At 41.7% G+C, this 26,607-nt stretch overlaps 1 protein-coding gene across 1 annotated transcript in view; it reads right to left on the bottom strand.

The window, feature by feature from the left end:
* Window positions 1-26,607, bottom strand: part of WDFY1 (WD repeat and FYVE domain containing 1) — a 46,215-nt gene that overhangs the window by 12,814 nt on the left and 6,794 nt on the right. Inside the window, exons 2-7 of the mRNA XM_082630095.1 lie at window positions 16,273-16,340; window positions 11,806-11,879; window positions 5,695-5,749; window positions 4,073-4,223; window positions 2,388-2,500; window positions 422-548 (exon numbers count right to left, since the gene is read on the bottom strand). Of these exons, the coding sequence (XP_082486221.1) occupies window positions 422-548; window positions 2,388-2,500; window positions 4,073-4,223; window positions 5,695-5,749; window positions 11,806-11,879; window positions 16,273-16,340 (588 nt within the window). The remainder of the gene's footprint in view (window positions 1-421; window positions 549-2,387; window positions 2,501-4,072; window positions 4,224-5,694; window positions 5,750-11,805; window positions 11,880-16,272; window positions 16,341-26,607) is intronic.

The following is a 26,607-nucleotide window of genomic DNA, read 5'->3' as shown; positions in this document are numbered from 1 at the left end:
AGGCGAAAGACTTGTACTCAGAAAACTATAAAACACTGATGAAAGAAATCAAAGATGACATAAACAGATGGAGAGATATACCATGTTCTTGGATTGGAAGAATCAACATTGTGAAAATGACTATACTACTCAAAGCAATCTACAGATTCAGTGCAATTCCCTATCAAACTACCAATGGCACGGTAGTTACTACCAATGGACTAAGGAAGAAGAAAATCCTGGCCTCTATTTTTGCTACAGAACACCAGACACTCAGGACTCACGGAAAAGCAGTTCGAAGCAGACTGAGTGAGCCCTATCAAACAGGGCTCACTGTCTGCTAAAAGACGGGGTTTGGAGAAAGTAGTCTCAGAATACTAACGCCTCCCCCCGACCTGCCCCAACTCAGATTCCTTCCCCACCCTCACAAACAGTCACGCACTGGTGGCCCTGGAGCAAGAGCGTGCGGCCTTTCCTTCCTCCGATGTCCCACATGATGATGCTGTTGTCAGAGGCTCCTGAGAAGAGTAACCGTTGAATAGGGTCCCACCAGAGGCAGGCGACACTACCTAGGTGTGAGAGAGGGAGGCTAAATGTAACTCTACATCAGGACATACACATCTGAGGCAGAAGACCGAACGAGGACCAGCTGAGTCTTTAAGTAAAAATGTATTTTCATTGTACAAAAGGGCGTTCAACACTTTATCGCGAGTCACAGAGAAGGCACAGCACATCTGCTGTCCCGAGCTACAGGATTAGGATTTTCAGTTGCATATCAAACTGCTTTGAACACAAATGTGTTTAAAGAAGATTTTCCCTGTCTATACCAAAAAATTATAGAATAGCTGTATATGAGGGTTAGTTCAGAAAAAGCTTTTGAAGAAAAACAAAAAAAAATAGTTACCAATGTCTAATGAGAAAAGGCAGTGAAGTTTTCTGTGGTTATCTTATATAAGATTAAAATCTAGATTATTCTAGGGCTCTGGGACCTTGCAGGTGTCTTACCGCAGGATGCCTGCGTTTAAGAAAACTGAATTAAGTATCTCAGAGGAAAAAAAAAAAAGAGATGCAGGCATACCATCCAATTATGCCAGAGAACTTAGGTAAAAAAATCCAAACCCTACAGTTCACACTCTATATTGGCTAAACTTATTAAATTTGATATCTTTGGGAAAATCTTTCTTTCTACAGATTTCTCTTTCAACAGATCTTTTCATTGTTCCATTGATTGCTGCTTGCCTAGAAAAAAACTATTAATAAACCTAATAAAATTGAACCAGTCACACAAGCTAATAATATTTTTGGTTGGGTATACAGAAAACTGATAAAGCCACATTCAAAAGCAACCAACAGAGACTAGTTTCTCACAGAAGCTTAACGAAAGTGAAAAAAGAAGTATTGTGCAAAACTGGCTTCAGGGATCAACTTTGCAGAAATCCTGACCCTGTCTGATCCTAAGCCCCATGCACTTCAGCTAGAGGCCTACTAGCAGGCAAGCAAGGTCTTTCTACATGAACACTGCTAAGTAGTTATCAGAACCCACTCTGCCCTTAGCAACCTAGAGAATACTTAACAGCATGGGGATCATGAGACCATTAGTCATAACAGAAAGTGGTTTCTGCAGGGCCTGTGCTTTCCTGCCTAAATCTATTCAAACTTACTGTCCTTCTCTCTCCCTTTTCCCCTTCAAGGTCCCTGATCTGATACACTCGGTTTTATATAAATAGATTAGCTATGGAGGACATTTAACTTGTTACACTTAAAAACACTATTTTCATAAATAAGTCCATCATTAATTCCTTCAACAAACCCCCAATTCTTCGATGTGAACCAGATGGCCTCAGAGCTTCTAATTTGTTACTCAATATAGCCGATTGAGTTTTAAAGCCTTTCCACAAAGCCTGGCCAACTCACCACCCTACAGAAATAATAAAATTCCACCCAGTCATTCTTTTCCCTCGGTCCCTCCCCTGGGGATGTTTCCCAAGTAGAGACAGAACCAGCTCATACATTTCTTCTAATTGTACTCACCTACTACATCTTGCTTGGTGTCCTAGAAAGTGACAAATTTAAGACAGTAATAACAACATTCTTCCAAAGGTCTCACCATTTATAAGACATTTTAAAGGGTCTTCAAACATAATTTAATTTAAAAGGTAAACAAAATAGAAAGTATTATCCACACAAGCAATCTAGAAGGGATTTGGACAACACAAAACCCTACCCAACACCCTGCCTTCACTTAGTTTTCACTCTTTGAGATCTTTTGAGATTTAATTCCCCTATCTGGCCAATCGAATTGAAATCTGACAGATCATAAGGAGGTGATCATTCGTGAAACCACAGAGCTGAGAACTAAATTTGGATGCCCAAATTAGGTGAAAAACGGCGGTGAGTATACAGCCTACCTTCATGTCCTTTAAGGGTGGTAATAACTGAACAGGAGCTCTGTTCAAGCTTCAGCAGGCTTATCTGTCCAGAACAGTCGCCGACAAAAGCATACTGAGTATCAAAGTCATATCTGTGGAGAAGCAGTCAAGGACGTATAACACAATCCATCTCAAAGTTATAAAGAAGAAAATGTACATTCTAAAGAGAGTAAGCACACACCTAAAACTATGAGAAAAGAAATACCCAACTGAAAATCATACAACATGTAAATATTGAAGAAAAAGAATGTTTTAAGCTAGAATTATCAGGAAAATTAATATTCATTCATTCAACAAGAATTCACTGAGTAGCTGTTACTATTCCAACCAGTATCCTAGGAATTGACAACAAAAAAGTTAAGAGCTGATAGAGAAGACAGACCTAAAAACAAGTGATTATAAGCAAATTATAACAAAGTGTTAAAAAGTAAAACGCTCAATAATGAAAACAGCCAAAAAGAACTGGAAGAAAACTGCTTTTCATGAAAAATCTCTGGAAATGGTGTAAAACTGACAGCAAATATGGACATGACCCCATCTTTTTGGGGGGCCTAGATGACTTAGCGTTAAGTGAAGAGGATGGTTTAAATTGATGTGAAGAGTTTAATTTTAATCATCCAAAAGGCAGTCATTTGGCATAGTAGTAAACTTTAAATTTAAAAGTATATTAACTATTGGCAACAACTCATTACTTTCTTGGTCGCTTTATGGCCATAGACATTTGTGGCAAATCAGTAGTTTACACACAATAGGATAACTACTATTTTAATTCCAAAACATAGATCAAAAGGACGACCACAGGCTGGGCCATGATTATGTGATTCGGTGCCATTTTCTATCAATCCATACGAAAGCCAAACACGTAACAGAAAAACTTATTTAGCACATGATACATCTGAGTAGCCTTCCCTTGCTTGATTCTAAAGCATATGGTACTATTTTAAATATCTCATGCGGTGCATTCATTTGTAGCACACGTTTTTTTATAAAGGCTTTCAATGGAAGAAAAGAATTTTACTACACCAGACGTCCAACTCTCAAAGAGAAATTACTGCAGGGCATTTGCCTGTTGCTGGCAGCCTTGACCTTGCCATCACTAAGATACACAGCTACCACAGGCAGCCTTAAGCAAGAGTGAGTTCTACGTGAAACAAATCCCATAGAGTAGTAGAAAAATTTGAGAGCGGCAATTTTGTAACATTTGGGGTATCCTGAGGCATCTTTGAGAGTATTATAAGGATTATGAACCCTCTCCAAACACATTGTAGCCCATTTATGAACTCCAGGGTCACAGACCCTTCTTATATTCTCCTGTGGGGTCTGCAAAGAAACCATCACCAGAAGAGTCGTTCCTTTCTTTCTACAACAGAAAGTCTTTTCTTTCACTTTGAAAAGCAAAGGAGTGGAGGGGTCTGCGTTAATGAAGTTTAGATTTTCCCAGATTTTGTATTAAAACACCTAGAGCACATCCCAGGAGAGAACAGCAATTCAGTTAGTCATTATCTTTAATAAACCAACTTTATAGCAAAAAAGCAGAGACAGAAATTCTTAGATTTTATGTGAAATATGTAGGAATCGTTCAGTCTTTGGATCTCAATCAGCAATTTCCAAGCACATTCAAAACTAACTACTGAGACTGGGAGGCGCTGGGCAGGGAAGGATACTGCAGACACGAAGCCCAGGAAGTGGAGAAGTGCCTCCCGAGCATGTTCCCGCTGCGGGTGCACATCCAGCTGACACACTTGTCGTGGCCGGTGCTGATCACCCACTCTGTGGCCAGGCTGAAGATAATCGCAGTCACCCGGTTCTGATGAGCTGTGGGGACAGAGAGGGAAAGTCTGCGCCCTTCAGGAAGAAATGTGATCTTTGGAATCCAGTTTCCGTGGGTGTGAACTGAGGCTCCCCTTCTCCACTTGGTCGGTCTGCAGACTCACAGACTCAGCAGTCCTATCCCGGAGATGCCCGCACTCCAAACAGGCTGCAGAGCATCTGCCCGCCCCAACCCAAGATCTATCGCAGGCTCTCCGTGGCCCTGCCCTCTGCCTCCCTACAGGGAAGACCATCAGAAGCTACAAATCATTACAGAGTAATGCTCAAGAGGGATTCAAATAATATATTAGAGAACTGATTAAAAAACACACATACAACTCTCAATGAGTTCCATATGGAAAACAGCAGTCTTATCTCCAAAGAATATGTTTGTTTGTTTTTTATTGTCTATACCTTTAGTGTTTTGACTCTTTAGAAAACACTGGCATTGTAAAAAATGGCAACTGAAATTTTCTGAAATTAACTTTTTATTTTTAAGATGAAGCATTTGTAAAGTTCTTCATTCCAAAGCAATAGCTGAGAATGAGGAAGGTGTTCTATTACCTAACTTCTAGAATATTTCTATTTCCAGGTCAATTGCAAGCCACACCAGGGCAATGACCTGTCTGCTTTATCTGGAACAGGATCTTGCATGCAGCTGGTTCATAAATGCCCAGTTTGATGAATGAAGTCAGAGGCTAGACAGAGACACCTCTGACCTTGCTCTCAGCTGTGTAGCCTGCTTCAGAAAAACGGAGGGGCTCTGATAAATTAATCAGAAAAATCAGAAAATACTACAACTCCCAGGAAATATGGGCTAAATCATGAACAGATATTCATAAAACATGACAAATGGTCAACATTAAATAAAGCTTAAATAATTTTAAAACTGAGAACTATTTTTGACTATCAAACTGGCAATAAACATTTATAAAGATCAATACAGACTTAATGAACAGGCACTCTCAATCACCACTCATTAAAAGTTTACACTATTGCTAGAAAGAGTTTTGCAAAATAAATCCAGAGTACTAAAAAAAGTTTTAAAGTTTGACCCAGTTATTCTACTTTCAGTAATCTGTCTTAAATAGAAATAATCAGAGTTACAGAATTAGAGTAAGAGTAACCATCAAGGACACACACACACACATACATATGTGTATATACATATATATGAAATACACACACAGATATGTATACACACCATCATATATGTTAGTATGTGTTATAAAAAAAATGGAAGCAGTCTACATTTTCAAAAACAGAGGAATGATTAAATTAAATCTGACACATGCACCCAATGGAATAGTATACAAAATTTCAAATGTTAATAAGCAGGAAAAGGATGGTAAATAACTCTGAAGAGCTAATAACCTCCCACATAACTGGGGTAACAAAACTTTTAAAAAGTTAATGTGAAAACCTAATTTTGATCATAAGACATGGTATTCTAGTTGTGTGTGTGTATTATAATTACCTGGGTAGGTCTTGATAAAGTTCATTTTATTAAAATCTTCAGAAACGTGAAATTCCTAAAAGTAAACACATGCAATAAGAAAACAGTTATGGTTTTAAAAACAACAGGACCTTAACTTTCAAAAGGAAGTAAAATCCAAACATGGCCATCACCAGCCTTGGGACTCAAGATTAGCTACATAAGAACAACAGGGAATTGCTTCTTGGTCCTGTCCTCGGGTTACCGTTTCTTTTGGAACCAGACAAGTAAAGGAAGTGCTGTGGACCATCACAGCATTTTTGTCCAATTCTTCCTCTACAAATCAGTGCTCTGTATTTCCTCTCCCTCTAATTGCAAAGGAGGCATCTTGTTAATTTTGCTCTCTTGGCTTCACTAGAATTTCAAGATGACACATACAAAGTAAAACTACAAAGACCCATTACTAACAGAATTCTCAGCACTAGTGAAAATAAGGCATTGGGTATATGTGGCAATAGAGGAGGAAAATTACGTATATTTAATATATAAACACACACTAAAAAGGAAATTTAGGGCTTCCCTGGTGGCGCAGTGGTTGAGAGTCCGCCTGCTGATGCAGGGGACGTGGGTTCATGCCCCGGTCTGGGAGGATCCCACATGCCGCAGAGCGGCTGGGCCCGTGAGCCATGGCCGCTGAGCCTACGCGTCCGGAGCCTGTGCTCCGCAACGAGAGAAGCCACAGCAGTGAGAGGCCCGCGTAACGCAAAAAAAAAAAAAGGAAATTTAGACACTGTGGGTGTTGTTTTTTTTTTAATACTCCTGTATCTTCTAAAATTTATATAGACTACATAATACTTTATAACGAGGAAAAAATTAAAAGTACATATTTCTTAACGAGAAAATGAGCCTCAGCATAAAACTGAGAAGATAAAACTCTAAAGAAAAAGCACTAATTAAAAATTCTACTGATCAGTGCTAAACTGATAAGTCCTTAAGGGTCTCGATAACATGGACATTATGAATTGCTGATTGGTCAGGATGAAAAAAAAAAAAAAAACAACCCACAAAGGAATACTGATTCCTTGTCCTCCATCTTGGTTTTTTACAAAGTACAAAAATGTATCAGCATTTTATACATACTAATTTCTACTCGGGGGAAATCAATAGATTAATACTAACTAATAATAAATTGAATTTACATTGCCCCTTTCCACTGAGGAGCTATGAGTTTTTATATGCCACCCTATAACCGCAGAGAGTACCCTTGAACCACGAGCCACAAGAATGGTCCCTAGAGAAATAAATGCATGACCACTACCACCACTGGAGAAGGCATTTGAGGCTTGCACTCGTGGCTTCTCGTTATATATGTGTGCACACATCACCACGATATTCCTTTAAAATCTTCAGAGGGAGAAAAACAAGACAACCAGCATTTATTACTACACGACGTATACACAGCAGCCCCAAGCAGGTGGGCACTGACCCTCAAGCCCGCAGCTCCCCAGCCCTCACCAGCGGCCCACTGTTGCGTGAACTGCTTAAGCAGAGAGCCTGTCCTTTCTCTTGGCTCTTTCTTTCTTGGCCCTTAAACACACTCAAGGCTTCTTCTCCTTTACTTTAAAAAGCAAAACAAGCAAACAAAAAACAACAAAATTCTCTTAACGATACTAAAACTTTCTTCATCCCCTCCCCAGCCAAAACCTTCTCTACAGATGAGTCCACACTCACCACGTTCAGGGTCTCTAGCTGCTCACCCCGGTCACTCTTTTTTTTTTTTGGCGGTACGCGGGCCTCTCACTGTTGTGGCCTCTCTGGTTGCGGAGCACAGGCTCCGGACGTGCAGGCTCAGCGACCATGGCTCACGGGCCCAGCCGCTCTGCGGCATGTGGGATCTTCCCGGACCGGGGCACGAACCCGCGTCCGCTGCATTGGCAGGCGGACTCTCCACCACTGCGCCACCAGGGAAGCCCGATCACAGCTATTCTTATGGCTTGAAAGACGCCCTATGTGCAGATGACTCCCTAGCCTGGGCTCCCACTGGGCTCCAGGCCTGCAAATCCAATGCCAATTCTGCATCGCCATTGGGTGTCTCACTGGTATCTCAACTGTACAGATGGTTCCTCACTGTCTTCTTTCCCTCTAAATGCCCCCTCTCCCCACATGCCCCTAAGCCTTTCTCTTCTCAATAAATGATACCTCTGTCTAGCGGTTACTCAAGCCGGAAACCTGGCTGTCACCTGAGTTGCTCCCCTTCCTCCCCTCCCCACACCCAACCTGCCACAGATGTATGTCCGTCATCTGCTTCTGTCCATCATCACTGCCACTGACCTCTCACCCAGAAGGTGACAACACCTGACGTTCCCGCCTCCACTCTTGCGGCCCCTCGATCCACTCTCCACTGAGCAGCCAGAGTGATCTTTTAAAAATGTAAATTAAATCACGCCATTCATCTGCTGAAAACCCTGTAAGAGCTTCCCACAGATTTACAAAACTTAAAACTTCACCCAGACCTACAAGGCCCTGCATGACCTGGCCTCAGCCCACTTGTCGCATCGCCCCTCGTCCTGCCCCGTCGCTCAGCACCATCCCGCCAAGATGACCCCCTTCAAGTCCTCAGACACAGAGATCTTCCTGCCTCGAGTCTTTACTTGGACCTTCACTTCTGGAAAACTTACTCTGGCTCTGCCTGGCTGTCTCCTACCTACCCTTCAGGCCTCAGCTGAACGTCACACCCTTGGAGCAGTCTTCCTTCCTGACGATCCTGTTTGCTAGGAGTGGGGCCACACATCTCTCTGGATTCCCTCTTTCACTGCACCTGTTCACTTCTTCACGGCACCTACCACAACCTGCAATTTGATGTTTACTTGTATATTACCTGTCCCTCCCACGAGGCCATAAGACTCCTGAGAGCAGGGACCACGTCTACCTTCTTCTTAATTAGCACTCTGCATGACACCTAGTGCTGAATGCAAGGCTCTCTATGACCCGCTCCAGCCATCTCTTCAGTCTTACGTGCTTCATGCTGCCAAGCTGCTTCATTCTTGTTCCCTGCGCACACTCTGACTTTAAAAGCCCCTCTGTCTTTGCTCATGCTGTCCTCTGCATCTGGAAGTCCTCCTCCTCCCTCTTTCCTGGTTAACTCCTAGCCATCCTCTATGACTCAGCACAGTAACAGGCTGGCCTTGCCGCTCTCCGACCAGGTGCAGGCACCAGTCTGTGCTCTCACTGCTCTGTGTGCAGTTCTATAAAGCAATGATACTCAAAGTGCGGTCTGCGGACCACTGGTCCTGATGAAAGAAGCAGAGAAATAGGGAATGTGTGTTCAGAAACCTTTACAGCAATTTAATATTATTATGACATCCAAGCAGAAAAAACCAGCAAATTTTCTCAATCAACAATGTAATACCCAAAATATCAATCCAGCAAACTAAACTCAAAGCAAACCAAAGGAAAAATAAAAGAGTTGAAATACATTATCAGAGAATAGAAAAAAACAATAGAGAATCAATTAAATCAAAACTGGTTCTTTGAAAAAATCAACAAAATTGACACACATTTAGTCAGAGTGGTGAAAAAAGAAAGAGAGACGACTTAAACTACTAAATTCAGGAATGAAAGGGGGAGCGTTACTATAAACCTTACAGAAAGAAAAAGGACTGTAAAGGCTGCTATGAACAATTACATGCCAACAAATTAGATAAGCTAGATAAAATGGACAAACTCCTAAAAAGACATAAACAACAAACACCGGCTGAAGAAGAAACAGAAAACCCATAACAAGTAAACAGATTAAATTAGCACTCAAAAAACTTCCCAGGACGAAAAGCCCAGGACCAGGTGGTTTCACTGATGAAACTCTTCCAAGCTGAAGGTCCAAGTATTTTACAACTCAACAATTAAAAAAAAAAAAAAAAAAGGCAAAGGACTTGAATAGATATTTCTCCAAAGAAGATATACAAATGACTAACAGGCATATGAGAAGATGCTCAAGATCACTAGCTATTAGGGCAATGCAAATCAAAACCATAATGAGATACCGCTTCACACCGATTAGGATGTCCATAATAAAACAAAAACAAACCCAGAAAATAACAAGTGTTGGTAAATACGTAAAAAACTTAGAACCTTTATATATTGCTGTTGGGAAAATGGTATAGAAACTTTGGAAAACAGTTTGGCAGTTCTGTAAAAAGTTAAGTACAGAGGTACCATATGACCCAGCAATTCCTTTCCTAGGTGTATATACCCAATAACATTGAAAACTTAGGTTCACATGCAAACTGTTATGCGACTATTCATAGTAATATTATTCATAATAGCCAAAAAGTAGAAACAACCCAACTATCCATCAACTAATGAATGGATAAACAAAGTGTGGTATATCTATATAACGGAATATTATCCCACCACAAAAAGGAATGAAGTATTAACTCAAGCTACAACATAGATGAACCTTGAAAATATGCTAAGTGAAAGAAGCCATACATAAAAGGATATATACCTTATATGATTCTATTTATGTAAAATGTTTAGAATAAGCAAATCTCTGAATTCAGAAAGTAGATTAGCTACTGCCAGGAGCTGAAGGAAAGGGGACTGTAGTGTGACTGCTAATAGGTGTGGGATTTCTTTTTTCAGGGGTTGGAGGAGCTGATAAAAATGTTGTAGAATTAGAGTATTAACGGTTGCATGATCTTGTAACTATACTATAAGACCAATGAATTGCACACTTTAAACTGGTGAATTTTATGATGTATGAATTACATCTCCATTAAATATATGCGCACACACACACACAGTTAGACCCACAAAAATACCAATCTATAATAAACTGAAAATTTAAATATCTGGTCCTTCACCAAAGATGGTTTGAGATGTAGAGCCTCAAAGAGTTATATGAGCTGTTGGCTGAATGACTAGTCCCTAGTCTTGTTTTCCTTCCTCCTCATCCTACACACACACACACACACACACACACACACACACACACGTGCGTGCGCTCTCTCCCACACTTTCCTTGCCCCAGCCTCCTCCTTCATGGGTTCAGGGGTCAGGGCTGCTACAGGACTCACGTCCCCTGTACGAAGGCTGTGCTTTGTGGGCTAGACTGAGCACCAAACCATCAATCATGACAGCATTCAGAGCTCCATGGAACTACAGATGGTCCCTGACTTATGATGCTTCAACTTATGATTTTTCAATTTTATGATGGTGCTAAAGCAATATGCCTTCAGTAGAAACCATGCTTCGATTAATGTTGATCTTTTCCCATACGATCCTCCCTCATGATGCTGGGGAGGGGCAGCCGCAGCCCCACTCAGCCATGTGATCATGAAGGTTAACAACCAACACACTTACCATCATTCTGGACTCACACAATCATTCTGTTTTTCACTTTCAGTATGGTATTCAATAATTAACATGAGATATTCAATACTTTATTATAAAATAGGCTTTGTGTTAGGTGATTTTGCCCAACTGTAGGCTAACGTAAGTGTTCTGAGCACGTTTAAGGTAGGCTAGGCTAAGCTATGATATTCAGTAGATTGTGTATTAAATATATTTTCTTTTTTTTTACTAATTAATTTTTTTTTTTTTTTTAAGTTTTGGCTGCATTGGGTCTTCGTCGCTGTGTGTGGGCTTTCTCTAGTTGTGGCAAGCAGGGGCTACTCTTCACTGCAGTGCACAGGCTTCTCATTACTGTGGGTTCTCTTGTTGCGAAGCACGGGCTCTAGGCGCGCGGGCTTCAGTAGTTGTGGCTTGTGGGTTCTAGAGCGCAGGCTCAGTAGTTGTGGCACACGGGCTTAGCTCCTCTGCGGCATGTGGGATCTTCCCAGACCAGGGATCGAACCCGTGTCCCCTGAATTGGCAGGAGGATTCCTCACCATAGCTCCACAAGGGAAGTCCCAAATGTATTTTCAACTTACGATGGGTTTATCAGGATATAACCCCATCATAAGTTGAGGAAGACCTGTAGTTTACAATTAAGCACAAACTAAAATTAATCCATTTTTAGGCCTAACATCTGTACCGAATGAAACATTTTCTAATGCCAAACAAGCAGGCATTCATTGTTAGCTTTATTTACACTGTCCAACAGGAGTGAACACAGGAGGTCAATATAATGAATACATTCTGGAAGCTACCTACCATCACGGCTCCGTTATCCTGGCCCACAAATATCCGTCTGCTATCATGATGGTAAGCCATAGCAGAGCAAGGAGCTGCCAGAAAGACAAAGATCATGTTACGTGCAAAGCTAAGCATGTTAAGTCATTGTTCAAGGTACATTATTAAAAAGAGTTATAAAACTTAGGTTAAAAGAAAGAGGGCAAAAACACTTTATAAAAAAAAATTACTAAAATTCTGTTGTCTTAGTGTAAAATTTTAACTTTAACAATCTTCCAAGTTACTTTTATCACTTTGGGTGAGGCGAGCTCCATGAAGTTTCATCTGATTGAAACTCCTACCTGTTTCTGGAAAGGTCTGGGGTCCAGTGCTTAGAGTAGGTGATCTGCTACCCAAATTCCACAGGTCATCCTGCCCCTCCCACTTCCCCATCACAGGTAAAACAGCACCTGGCATCTGTGGAAAGAACAGTTCCCAGCACCACAATTCCCTTTCCGTGGCATGTGAGCAAGCTGGGAAAGCCACTTTGGGATTACTTGTTTTTTTTTCCCCCAATGATGAAAAAAATGTTCCGTTTTGCGATGACTCATACAACCCCAGTTTGTGCTAACGAGTTGTGAGGGGTAGATATGTTTCTTTGTCCATAGCATGTCATGTGACTAGGACAGCCCCGACTCTTCCCATGTATGCACCCCTCTTCCAGCTTCTACATAGTCTTCTTCCAGAAAGCATGGGCCAGAGAATGAGTTTCACAAGGGAGAAACTCTAAATCATCTCCTCTGCTAAAAATCAGAATTAAAGTGATTTAGAAAATGGAGCATTTGGAAAAAGAAATGTTTGGGTTCACTTCAGCCTTAAGAATTTTAATTGACTGTGGAATGAAATGCATGCTAGGAAATAAACAAACTTGAGTTTATTTTGAAATAAAACTTCTTAAAAAAAGTAAAAGAGAAAAATCTTATAAATGAAGTTACGATTTGAAAGCAGTTTAAAGTTCTCTAACTACAATGGCTGATATTCTCCACCAAAGGAAGAAAATAAACTACAATACTGAATTGTACTCAAAGGCAGAAACATAGTTAGCTGTATGATCAGACTATTTCAGTTTCATTCAAAAAACTATCTCGTTGAAATGCAGAGACCAAAACTGTCTACACACAAAACAGTTAGAACTGACTACAAGTTTGTACACCCTTATCCACCATATTGATGTTTGAAACTACAAAGAACGATCATGTTTAAGAATTATAACCACAAAGATATATGTATCTTCATACAAAGTGCTTTTTAATAAACACACATAAAATTATCTTTGAGAAATCAAATCTCTTTGATGATTTTAAAGATTCACTGTCATCATTTTTGCTTGCTTTTCAGTTGGTACTAAATCTTAATGCTTTAGTTTTAAGCTTCTTTTCAATTCTTTTTATGCCCAATCCTATAACTAACTGTACATAGACATGTTAAAATCGTTTGCGTAAAAATTACAATGTGCTGAGTAATTTTATAAGACTAGAGAATTCTAACATATTTTAAAAAAAAGCCTCGCTAGTTTGCTTTGTATCTAAAAATGTCCTGGCTTTTTTCCTAGAAGGGAAGCTTCTACTGAGATAAACTATACTTTTTTTTTTTTTAATGTGAATGTTCACATAGTTTTATAAACAAGCAAAACACAAATCATCTTTCAAATCAGTGACCTTTTAAAAAGGCACCATTGCAGTCCAAAATCATATGCTTAAAACTTTAGTTTTGTAAACAAAGGGTTTTCTGGAATATAGTCAGGCTCTTTCATTTATGTATTCCTATGGCTGCTTTCACATGACCATGGCAGAGTTGAGAAGTTGCCACAGAGATTGTTTGGCCCATAAAGCGTAGTATTTATGGCCCCTTGCAGAAAAAGTTTGTGGACCTACCCCATATCACGGTGAGCAGCACAGTTTTGGAGTCAGATGGGCATGAACTGCAATTCCAACCTCTGGCCTCAGTTTCCTTGTCTACTAAATGGTGAAAATATCATCTACCTTATATAGCTGTTGTGATGATTTCATAAAATAGCACCAAAAAACAAAAATGCATGAGGCACATAGTAGATACAGAAACTAAGAGTTACATCTTTCTTCAGCTAAAGCAGATTCTGAAAGTTATTTTTGTTATGTGAGGTAATGTTCTGAATCATAATTGGTCCACATACAGCAACATTCTAAGGTTTGCTTACTGATCACCTCTGTTAGGTCACAGGAAACAAACTGGTGGATGACCACTAAAATGTCCTCAACTGGGTAATCTGCAGACAGTTTTTAAAACCAACATGGCACTTTTCTTCTCATACTTCAAATTTAATTTTAAAATAAAACAGACAAGCAGTTATTTCTCAAAATTCATTCATTCCGTTTTCTTCTGGCAGTGTTCTTGAAATTTCATCAGTAGACATTGTTCCAGATGGAGGAGACAAAGAGGCATCTGGAAGCAACAGGCTGCATACGTGTAGATACAAACATGAAGGTGTCAGTCACCCACAGCAGAGATGTGTTTTTACTAGTCTTTCCAGCCACAGCGCTGGAAGCTACTTCTGGAGGGTACAGTTAGGCCAAGATAGCAAGGGATGGCAACAGAGAAAGCAAAGCCACATGCCCAAGACCCAAAAGCCAAGGAAGAGTGTGCACTGCTACACTAGGTTCTGGTGCCCTGGGGGAGAAATCAATTACAAAGTGAACTAGATATCTGGGGGAAATACAAGCCAAGGAGTCACTGAACTAAACACTGGACAAAAATCTATCTCAGCCTCTCTCTGTTCTTAAGAGCATGAACTCCAAGGTTGAGGTCTCAGGAGATTGAGCTGTGGCCAGACTATGAAGTGCGGGGAAATGGAGAGGAGGGAGGGATAACAGCAAGAGCATTAGCAGGACTGTCCACAAAGATGGCAAAACACCCCCCAGCACAGGTAGCAGGTCCCCAGGCTGTTGGATCTATCACTGGGTCACTGGAAGTAAGGAGTTATCTGTCTAAGAGAAGCCTTTTATTTTTCAATTGGGTAAAGGATAGGCTCAGAGGCCCAGAGTACCCCACCTACCTCTACCCTGCTCCCTCAAAATCCCAAAGTAAATGTATCAAACGGCCTCCATAAGCACATTCACAAGACATCAGCCGCTTCCTATTTCACACTGAGTAACCAAGGTGACAAGTCCACAGACACACATGGACACAGGCCGGGAGGTACTACTGCCTGGCACAGTAAATCATGATTAGGGTTTCAGGTAGTCTTAACACACTGCATATGGTAAAGTTTTATGGTTCCTTTTATAATAGTTAGCTTTAAACCAGTATTCCAAAAAGCCCACTTCATTTTCATTGAATGGTTATCAAGATAGAAAAGATAACCAGCCTGCCCAAGCTGTCAGTAGAAGGCAGAACAAATGAAAATCCTGATAAACTACTAATTTGTGGAAATGCTTATAGGATCTAAACCCTGCATGTACCCTGCGATAAATGTGCAAATGAGAAAGTGCTAGCCAAGAAAGGAGGTGCTTGGAAGGATGACTCAAGCTGATATAAGGAATTTGCTGAATAACTGGCAGCTCCGTGTTTGTAAGAAACTCCACAGCCCCTGGAATAACTCTTAAGGGGGCTATGAACAGTGTCCACAGCGTCTGGAACTAGCAAACACTCTTCTTTGGAGAACTTCCTAACAGTCGTCACTAGCAAACCGTCAAGCCTGCTCCAGAGCCTTTTGTCTTTTCCTAGGGGATCCTCTGATTATTGAAACCTTAACTGAGGAAAAGCCCTCATTAAGGACCAAAACCACCAGGAAATAAGCAGCTATGGATGCCTTCCGTGTGGCCACTGGGGGTGGCAGGACTCAACCCCAGCTTGGACCTGGGTGGTATCCAGGTGCTTTTTTTCAAGAAAGGATGGAGAAGTGGGAAAGAAGGATACAAAGCTGCTTAGATCTGCAGAAAGGGCTGGATTTAAATGTAATTTTATGTCACTACATCTCAGGGCTGTTTTAAAATCTCAATGCAAAAGCTTTATCGTCAAGGTTTATTTTTAGAACATATTTGACTACTGAGAAAAATCTCCATGTAGAATGCATTGTGCCTTGGATCAAATCTCTCAACAGTACCCAGAGTTTATGAAAAAGTTGGGCAAAAGGCCAGTTAAGAAGGCAGAGTGTTCAGAGCCCTGTTTTAGTGTCAATATCAGCTATTACTAAGAAGAAAGTTACTACTAATACAAGTTGGCAAAAAGAAGACAAAGGAAAATGGAGGAGGTGGGAGGCTTTCCTCTTCCTTTTATTTTCTCCAGTTCTGTTCAAGTCCACTTCAGTTAAGCCGGTAGACCCAGCTTCATTCGCAAGAGAAAGGGAGTCTTCCTGTGGTTTAACACAGCCTATCAGAGGTATCAGGCAACTAAGAAGCTCATTTCGAAATCTAGCGGCATTTTTTTTAATCAGGAATTTTGAAATTTAAATCCTCAAAGACAGCTACTCACAGGCCATTGTGTGGTAAATGCTGGGCCAGTACTGACCGCTGTCTCTTTTCAGCCATACTCGGATAGTTCTGTGGAGAAAAGCAAAGAAAAAAACGAGTAGTCTTTAGTAATTTTACCTTCTTTTCCGCTCCAGGCAAACTTTTTATTTTATTTTCAATATTGTTTCCCATTGACCTTATAACATTAATAACTGGAAAAATTAGACAAATACACACACAGAGTATTATGGTATACTTTATACTAGTATATATGTGTGTATATACGCACACACATATTATATAGTTACCTACAGTATGTCCATACATGGTGAGTTATGCAGTAACTAGGAGTCAGGATTCTAAATAACTTTAATAATATGGAAAATATTCATCATATAATGATATACAAAGAAAGCTGAGAACTATTAACTACTTTTCTTGGCAACAAACTGCAAACTTGGTCGCCTGGCTGTCTCAGCCAAATGAGAGTCGTAGACGTAGATGGAAAGAAAATGTTTCTGGAGAACTTGGAGAGACGTGCGTACAAAGCAGAGCCCACGCCACCGCTCGTTCACAGATAATTCCCAGTCGTCTCGGCCCCGGGAGGAAATCCTTCCACACCCGTCTCTGAGCCTCTCCTTTCACCAGAATGCACACTGAGAGATGAGGAAATCCTGGACACAGGCAGGAAAATGACACATGACCAAAACAGCCAAGGTTTAATATTTTGGCTTAGCACCTCAGAAGAACACTATGGAATATTTCTCCAGCACTCATGGAACCTCCAGGAAGCTCTGGGCCTCTTCCTCTTCAGAGTAGGACACTCACTGCCTTTTCCGGCACAGCTGTGCTCTGCCTTCGCCATGACTCCTGTCTCAGTGTCCCTTATTGTCAGCTCTGTCACACTCTTGTATTTCTAACAGCAACACAGATTCTGGCCCACAGCCAGCACGGAATTAATGGTTGCAACCTTGAACTAAAATACAGTAAGGCTAAATGTTGACACTATGTTTCCATTCTGCTTGAAGTTCAAGACAAGTAAGACAGGTCTATGAGGATAAAAATCAGAATGGTGGTTGCTTCTCGGGATGAGGACAGAATGCAGTGAAGGGATGTGAGGGAACCTTCTAGGGCCATGGTAAGGCTCTGGGGAGCAGGTGACGTGGGTGTATGCATCTTTCAGAACCTGCCCAGCTGCACTTAAGATCTGACAGATTACTGTAAATGATTAGAGCTAAATAAAAGAAAATAAAGACTAGATGTTAACTTTCATTCATCCAAATAAATAAGATGACCGAGCAGCGCAGTGGGAATCACGCTATTTTAAATGTGAACTGGCCATATAGGCCGTAGTGTGGGAACAGCCATTTGTAAAACATGACCCATCTTCCAGCCACTGCTAACTGGTCATGATGGAACCTTTGGCCAAGTTGAATCCCTCAGAATGTTTCTCTACATCCCACCTCTGATCACAACTGGCCAGACCAGAAATGGGATCAGTCAGTTCCTTCCCTGGGAAATCAGAAACCAGGAGAGACAGAAATAGATCAGTATGTCTCCAGTTGTTGAAATGACTGTTTCTGGTCACACATTTCGCAATTGGGACTGGAGAATTTTGTACGTTAATAAAAGGGAAAGAATGAAGCCGGCCGAAGAGGAGAAGCAGTAGCAAGCTGGAGACAGTCCAGGTGGAGAGTCCCCCATGCCAGCTGCTCCTGAAGCCGCTATTTCCCTAGACTTGGGTTCCGTGAGGCAGATGCCCCAGCATCCTCACCATAAACACCCTCAGCGGCTTAAGCGAATCTGAGTAATCTTTGCTATTTGCAATCAAACAGGTACTCATACACTGTGTCTGCGTGGGAAGAGTCTTCACACCATGAAGACTCTCAGACACTGTCTCTTCGTTCAAGCACCATTAAACAAGATCCTATGTAACAAAGTTCACAAGGCAAGGCAATCAGGCAGACTCCTTCAGGAGTACCTATATTGTGATAGGAAGTTCTAGAAAGTTCAAGTTCACATACAAAATTAAAAGGGAAAGAGAGAGAAAGATCAGACTAAAGCATCTGTGAACAGACCTATACTTTTTACTGTTTGTAGTTCGGCATCTTCAACCAAAATTTGACACTCTTTGAGGTAACGTTTTAAACCACTGTTATTATTTGTGGGTTCTTGGTTACTGTTCGTGATTATTTAGTTTTCTTTTTTCACAAACCTCAGAGGTTAAGACTTTTTCATGGAACAGATCTTTCTAGTTTGAAACCATTTAAATGAAGCTATGAAAAATACTTAATGGGGATTTCTCTGGTGGCACACTGGTTAAGACCCCGCCTGCTAATGCAGGTGACACAGGTTCAAGCCCTGGCCCAGGAAGATCCCACATGCCGCGGAGCAGCTAAGCCCGTGCACCACAACTACTGAGCCCATGCGTCGCAACTACTGAAGCCTGCGCGCCTAGAGCCCATGCTCCGCAACAAGAGAAGCCACTGCAGTGAGAAGCCTGCGCACCGCAACGAAGAGTAGCCCCTGTTCGCCGCAACTAGAGAAAGCCTGCGCGCAGCAACTAAGACCCAACAACGAAGACCCAATGCAGCCATAAATAAATAAATAAATTTATTAAAAAAAAATACTGCTTATTTCTTTAGGGGTGATAATGGTGTTGCAGGTTTTTGCTTGGTTTTTTAAGAAGTAAGCAGTAATGCCTACCTGCGACACTGGCCCTTATCTCTGTTCTCAGCATGCCCCCCACCGTCCAGCCCTCATCACTCATGTCTCAGTGCAGCCTACTCTCAGGTTACGTGGTGGGCTCATCCCTCTGGTCCACCTCGGGCATGTCGGCTACTGGCTACATCTCCCAAGGAACCATGCATCCCACTGCCCCTGTGTTCAGAGCCAACAACTGTTGTCTCAAATCAGGGGTTCGGGCTTCCCTGGTGGCGCAGTGGTTGAGAGTCCGCCTGCCGATGCAGGGGACATGGGTTCGTGCCCGGGTCCGGGAAGATCCCACATGCCGTGGAGCGGCTGGGCCCGTGAGCCTTGGCCGCTGAGCCTGCGCTCCTCAACAGGAGAGGCCACAACAGTGAGAGGCCCGCGTACCACAAAAAAAAAAAAAAAAAAAAAAATCAGGGGTTCAACTGACATAATTATGATTCTGAGACCCAGACCCTACATCCCAGCAAGCTGTCAACCTCAGAGGCCCCAAATATGCTGAGCTCAGGTTATGTCCTAATCCCTCCTCCCTCACCACTCCACCAAGGACTTTTCTCTCTAGGCAGTAGTTCATCTGGGCAGCACCCGCAGGATGGGTACCATTTCAGCACGACCTCCTTCACTTAAATTAATCAATAGAAGCGTATACTGATGATCCTTAGGCCTGAACTACTGACACAATATTACATTCTGTTGACTATATTTTATGTTACTTAGTACAGAATGTTTAGGGATACATTTCATTACTTATGTTCAACATAGGGGATGAAACAGGAGTTATAAGAAGTTAAAGGCCAACTCACCTCTAAGCGTTAAATCTGTTCAAGGATTCTACTCCACTTGCAAAGACAGGACAGCAAAGGCCAAGGCACTTGAAGATGAGAGCAGCGTACAGCGCCTTCATTCACTCAAAGGGATTAAGCCTGTCTGTCTGTTTTTTTTAAGGGTCTAAAGACCAGAATGCTGATGTAGTCTAAAAGCCCCCAGATCAACCCCAAAAGTTGTGGGTCATGAATGCACTGGTAGCTCAATGGAGGCCTCAGTGGCACATGCTTTTCCCTGTGTCCTCTTGAAAGAAGAGTGATTTCAGACAGCACAGAAGTCACTGTGAGCTGGAAACCTTAAAGGTTGTCTCTTCCATCCAATCATCTAACCTGGAAAAGTCAAATTTTAACTTCATGCAGCTTAGTCCAAGGTCAAAATGGGACCTACCTAGACCCAGCATCTTTGAAACACAGTATTATTTCCTTTGGAGGACAAACATAAGTTACTACCATTTGTTCTGCACCCAGTTGACACACTAGGAAACTGGCAAGACAAATGATCTCTTGGGGTGTTTCATTTGGAAACTATTTATCACATCCAGGCTGAGAGAAGACCATCCTTGCTTGGGAATCAGGTTCCAAATCAAGCAGCTGACCTTGATAGTTGGCTTTACCTCTGTACTCACACTTTCTATCTGGAATTCCCTTCCTTCTCTTTTCAAGCCAAACTCTTTCCCTTACTTAGGGGATGCATTAAAATCTCCCACTTCTGACATAAAAATCAAAACGATATTAAATTTAACTCCTAGTACTCTGGCACTCTCAAGAAACTATGATATTAAACAAAGGTGTATAATTTCTACTAAGTAATATAGAAATTTGTTTTGTACTGTAGTCAGAACATGCCTCATTGGTTTAAAAAAATGGTTTATAAAAACGGGCTTAAGTTGGGCTGCTTATTTAAAAAAATCAACAAATTCCACAGACTAAAAAAATTTACTATTCAGAAAACTGGAAACAAAATCTACTAGTCACAAACAGTTTAGTAACATTTTACAGGAGCGAACTATTAAAAACTCTAGGATGATATTAATGAATGATATAATCACCAAAGTGTCAGGATCAGATGGCTTTATTTTTCCAAAAACCACAATATTTTCTGCCTAGATGAATGTCTAAGTCCCTCTCTGACTGAAGTAAAACAGCTTAACTTTTCCTTCACTATTCTGACAACCTACACCCACTCACCTAAACTCATTTTATGTTTTGCTTGCTGCTTATCCTACCCATTTTTCTAGTAGAGGGGTCTTGTTTGATGTTCCAAGACTGCGTCAATCTGGGAAAAAAGTCTTTCCTTAAAGCCAGAACCTTAGAAACATGTTCATCTTTGCCAAGATCTACTTTTAAGTTCTTTTAAAAACAATAGTCCGATATTTTTCCAAAAGGTACTTAGAAAGGAAATGTGTCATTTCTTTCAGAGCCTACACTACTCTAAGTGCTTTTCAATCTTCCCCACGCTCCTGCTGTCCCTGTGGAGGGCTGCACCATCAGTCTCCTTTGCCCTCCTAGTTTGAGAAGCATGAACTCATGTAGGGCTGCAGCGTTTTCCATGGAGACATGAGAGGAAGTCTCTCTGTAAGACTATAGCCCCACTGCATGCGCATCAAACCATCATCTTATTTGCCTCGTTGTTCAGCACGGTGGATCATCATCTATTCATTTTCTAAATAAATGAAATGCCAAAGTTGGATTGTATTTCTTTATTTTAAATATTTCAGACTGAAATGTGTTTAAAATGTATTGCCGGGCAGAGCTAAGCAAAGGAACAGCTGAAAACAATAATAACACGCCGTTTCTAGGGCTCTCATGATTTTCTGTCAGCACTCACTGCACACTAGAGCTAATCCTTTGGCAAGAATTGTGCTCCAGGGCTTCCCTGGTGGCGCAGTGGTTGAGAGCCCGCCTGCTGGTGCGGGGGACACGGGTTTGTGCCCCGGTCCGGGAAGATCCCACATGCCGCGGAGCGGCTGGGCCCGTGAGCCATGGCCGCTGAACCTGCACGTCCGGAGCCTGTGCTGCACAACGGGAGAGGCCACAACAGTGAGAGGCCCGCGTACCGCAAAAAAAAAAAAAAGCATTTTGCTCCATAGAGTGAGAAGCACGTTTCCTGCCTAATCATAAAGATAACAATAATAACAATGATGATGATGATGACGACAACAATAAACTGATTTAGGAATTCCAGGCTCGGCAACTGATCCTGAAGAAATTTTTTAATAGAGGAAAAAAGGAACTACATATTTTTAAAAGTTCATATGAACATTATTCAAAGGAATAAAGTTAGGGGAACATGTTAAATAATGAAATGGATTAATGACACATGAATTTAATTGCCTATATAGTCATTAAAATTAGTTATGAAGACCATAGAACCATGAAAAAATGTTTATAATATATTAAGGGTTTTTTTTTTTTTAAGCTTAATATAAGATGATAGAAGTAAATTCCATGACTACGCTGAGTCAGGCTGGGCAGGGAGGATAAGGCGGCTGATGACGGGGAGAAGGAAGGAGAGGAGGGAACACGCCCCGCCCCCGGGGCAGACAAGGACTCTGGTTCCTAGGGGGGGGGGGGCGTTCCCAGAGAAAAGATGTGAAGCAGCTGAGAAGCAGGAAAACAGCAGGGCCACCAACAATTAAACACCTCCTCATAAGCCCTGAAGCACATAAGGACTTATCTTGCCTGATTTTCAAGGGTACCTCTCTCAAATTCTAAATGTAAAAACCGTCCCCCTGGGAGTGAGCCCGTTAAATCATTACCACTGAGAGCAAGTGAGGCTGAGTACTAAAGCAGGGGTCAGACTGAAGCTCTGGCGCGGCTGCAGGCACTAGAATCAGAGGCAGTTTCAAATAGGGCTCGACCACTTTCCCTTTTTTCAGTGCGGCAGAGTCTAGGAGGCCCTGTGCCCCCATGGAGTCTGTCAGTGGATCCGCTGCACCCATGGAGGTCAGCGCAGAGGAGTGAGGAGGGTCTGGACACGAGGGCTAGAGGTGCCGGGTGGACGGGGCCTTGAGAGCATCAGTTACGCCCGGGAGCAGTGAGCAGGGGCAGAATGGGCAGAGCTGGGCAAAGAAGTCCAGTGCAGCAAGGCAGGAAAGAGAAGACACCAAAAGGCACAGGACTCGATGGTCTCAAAGATACAAGGCAAGAAACCGCGCCTCTTCACAAACGTGTCCCCGCTTAACTTCTCAAAGTTCCCAGAGAAGAGCTCCAGTGGCACAGACGCTACCTCCTGCCTTCTACATATGCACTGGGAATCTAGAAAAGCTGTGGTCTGTCGAGAACATGATGCCACACCCTCAAGGCAAAGATGACAGCCAAGACCTCCTTTGGTTTTTTTTTTGTTTTTTTGTGTTTTTTTTTTTTGCGGTACGCGGGCCTCTCACTGTTGTGGCCTCTCCCGTCGCGGAGCACAGGCTCCGGACGCGCAGGCTCAGCGGCCATGGCTCACGGGCCCAGCCGCTCCGCGGCATGTGGGATCCTCCCGGACGGGGGCACGAACCCGTGTCCCCTGCATCGGCAGGCGGACTCCCAACCACTGCGCCACCAGGGAAGCCCAAGACCTCCACTTTATACTTAGGGAGGCAGAAGTCAGGAGGCGGAAAGTCCTAAAACGAAACAAACCAACAGCAGCCCTGGATCAGATTTTCAAACTCTGTCTACTTATTCTGCCAGAAGGTGATGAAAATTCACATTTCAAAACAATACCAAAGTAAATAATTCAAAGCAAAGAAGCTTTATATGGTAATTAATCAATATATAGAACAATTTTTAAAGGGCATTCAGAAAACTCTACATTTTATCCTCCAAAGCAGTAACTCCTAAACAATAAGCAAACATGAAGCATTAAATTCCTTTTTTCTCCAAATAAATGCATAAGGTGGAAAAGTCCAGGTCTAACTCCAAAATTCTCACTTAGCTCAAAAAAATCCTGACTTCTGTGCTCAATATGTACAATCATTCTAACAAAATCTCTCACTACCTCAAGATCAACTACAGTATACGATTCAATATGTAAGTGCTTGAGGTAGCAAGTTGCAAAAATGGGCCCAATGCTTTACCCCTCCCTGCATCCATGCCCTTTACAATGTGACTCTGTAGCTCTTCCCATCAAGAGGTGGAAGCTACTTCTCTGATCTTGAAAATGGGCTGCCTTGTGACTTGCTTTGGCCAGAAGAACATGGTTGTAGCAATGCAGTGCCAGCTCTGAGTAAAGAGACCCTCTTTTGGAAGCCTACCATGGTTACATGAACAAGAGGGGCTAGCCTGCTGGAGGATGAGAGATCGCACAGAAGAGAGCCCCACTGTGCCAGGTGAAGCCATCCTCCACAGGGCTGCGGCTAGCAAGCCACGTGAAAGAGACGGACTAAGATGAGCAGGGCCAACACGTGTATAAGTGAGCCTGGCTGTGACCAGATGGACTGTCTAGGTGACCTATAGGCTCATGATCAATGATAACACTTGTTGTTTTAAGCCACTGAATTTTCGGTTCGTTTGTGACATAGCAATAGCTAACTGATACAATGCTATCTGTCCCAAGCAGTATATCTTTAAGAATAGTTAGGAATCTGACCTTAAAACTGGAAATAAAAACAGCATTTGGCATTGACCAAGTGTCAAGAATTTCAAAGTACTTAGTAAACACATAGGTCCACTTTAACTTTTAACTGAGCTCTAGGATCCTCACTTTGCTCAGATGCTAATTTGATTCCCAAGAAACTGAAGACATTACTGTAAAAGCATAAATGAAGTCATTACTCTTAATTAAATATTATTCAATATTTTCATCCTGTCTATCAAGGATAATAATTCCGTATGTTCTTTTACCTTACTACAGTAGATACATAAAAAGCAGACTAAAAACCAAAGGTTTGATTAAGAAAGAAGTACTTATTCCTGGGAGATTAATCTGTGATCTGCTCAAAGACATTCCTGATGAGGAGCAGAGAGGCCCCTTTTATTTCTTCTAGTCCCTTTGTTTGACTCTTTCAGAGAGCTGATTGAAAGCAAGTTAAAAATATACTTTAGGAAATCACCAAGTCTATAAAGCCTCATCTGCTTAAGCTACAACATACTAGAGCAAAGACAGACTCAAAGCATGATTTTTCTTCTAAAAAGCACTGGCTCTCAAAACAGGAGGCATCTCATGTAAGTCATGATTAACACCATTTTCAAACCTGTAACTCCATGAGAACATACATTTGGTTCAATACATGTTATTTTCTGGTATGATTACCTTGAAAGTCATGCCCACACTTTGATAAACAGATTCAAATAGCACACAAGTGTTTCTGTAAAATCACAAGGCCAAGTTCCACCTCGCCCGACACATCAGCATTTCTAAAACCAGCTCTTTTTTTTTTTTTTTTTTTGGTGAGTATGACTTTTAGTTTTTAGCATCTTTATTGGAGTATAATTGCTTTACAATGGTGTGTTACTTTCTGCTTCATAACAAAGCGAATCAGCTATACATACACATATATCCCCATATCTCCTCCTTCTTGCCTCTCCCTCCCACCCTCCCTACCCCACCCCTCTAGGTGCTCACAAAGCACCGAGCTGATCTCCCTGTGCTATGCAGCTGCTTCCCACTATCTATTTTAGTTTGGTAGTGTATATATGTCAATGCCACTCTCTCACTTCGTCCCAGCTTACCCTTCCCCCTCCCCGTGTCCTCAAGTCCATTCTCTATGTCTGTGTCTATTCCTGTCCTGGCCCTAGGTTCTTCAGAACCATTTTTTTTTAGGTTTCGTATATATGTGTTAGCATACGGTATTTGTTTTTCTCTTTCTGACTTACTTCACTCTGTATGACAGACTCTAGGTCCATCCACCTCACTACAAATAACTCAATTTCGTTTCTTTTTATGGCTGAGTAATATTCCATTGTATATATGGGTCACATCTTTTTTATTCATTCATCTGTCGATGGACACTTAGGTTGCTTCCATCTCCTGGCTATTGTAAATAGTACTGCAATGAACATTGTGGTACATGTCTCTTTTTGAATTATGGTTTTCTCAGGGTATATGCCCAGTAGTGGGATTGCTGGGTCGTATGGTAGTTCTATTTTTAGTTTTTTAAGGAACCTACATACTGTTCTCCATAGTGGCTGTATCCATTTACATTCCCACCAACAGTGCAAGAGGGTTCCCTTTTCTCCACACCCTCTCCAGCATTTATGGTTTGTAGATTTTTTGATGATTAAAACCAGCTCTTTTAAAAAAGTTCTCAGGGGTCTTCCCTGGTGGTCCAGTGGGTAAGACTCCACACTCCCAGTGCAGGGGGCCCAGGTTCGATCCCTGTTCGGGGAACTAGGTCCCACATGCATGCCACAGCTAAAGATCCCATGTGCTGCAACTAAGACCCGGCACAGCCTAAATAAATAATTATTTTTTAAAACTTAAAAAAAAAAAAGTTCTCAAAAAAACACCCTAATCATCCCAAAATAGCTAAATTAAAGCAATTTAACCATCTTTAAGTTGTAAACTGATATACAGGGGTTATTCAACAAAATGATTTAAAAGAGTACAGAGTATAGCATATGCTACAAATTAATTAAGCCTCAGGCCTGATTTCTTTTAAACTCTGAACAAATAGTAAGTTTGGGGAAATCTGATTTTCCAGTCACTCTTAGGATTGCTGATGCTATTTTATATCTTGGTAAATCACCAAACATTTGTGTTACCTACTACAAAGGATATTTTTTCCTAGTCTGACAGTACCTCCAGGGTTACCTACAAAAATGTGTAATTCTGGTAGCCTGGCTGGTTTCTATAACATTAAAATGTTAGCCTAAGAGGGAGAGGAAAGGATATGGTACAA

The sequence above is a fragment of the Mesoplodon mirus genome (assembly GCF_964341445.2).
Source record: "Mesoplodon mirus genome assembly, chromosome: 8".
Classification (NCBI taxonomy): domain Eukaryota; kingdom Metazoa; phylum Chordata; class Mammalia; order Artiodactyla; family Ziphiidae; genus Mesoplodon; species Mesoplodon mirus.
Note: the sequence above shows the minus strand (reverse complement) of the source record. Positions and strands in the feature narration are given on the sequence as shown.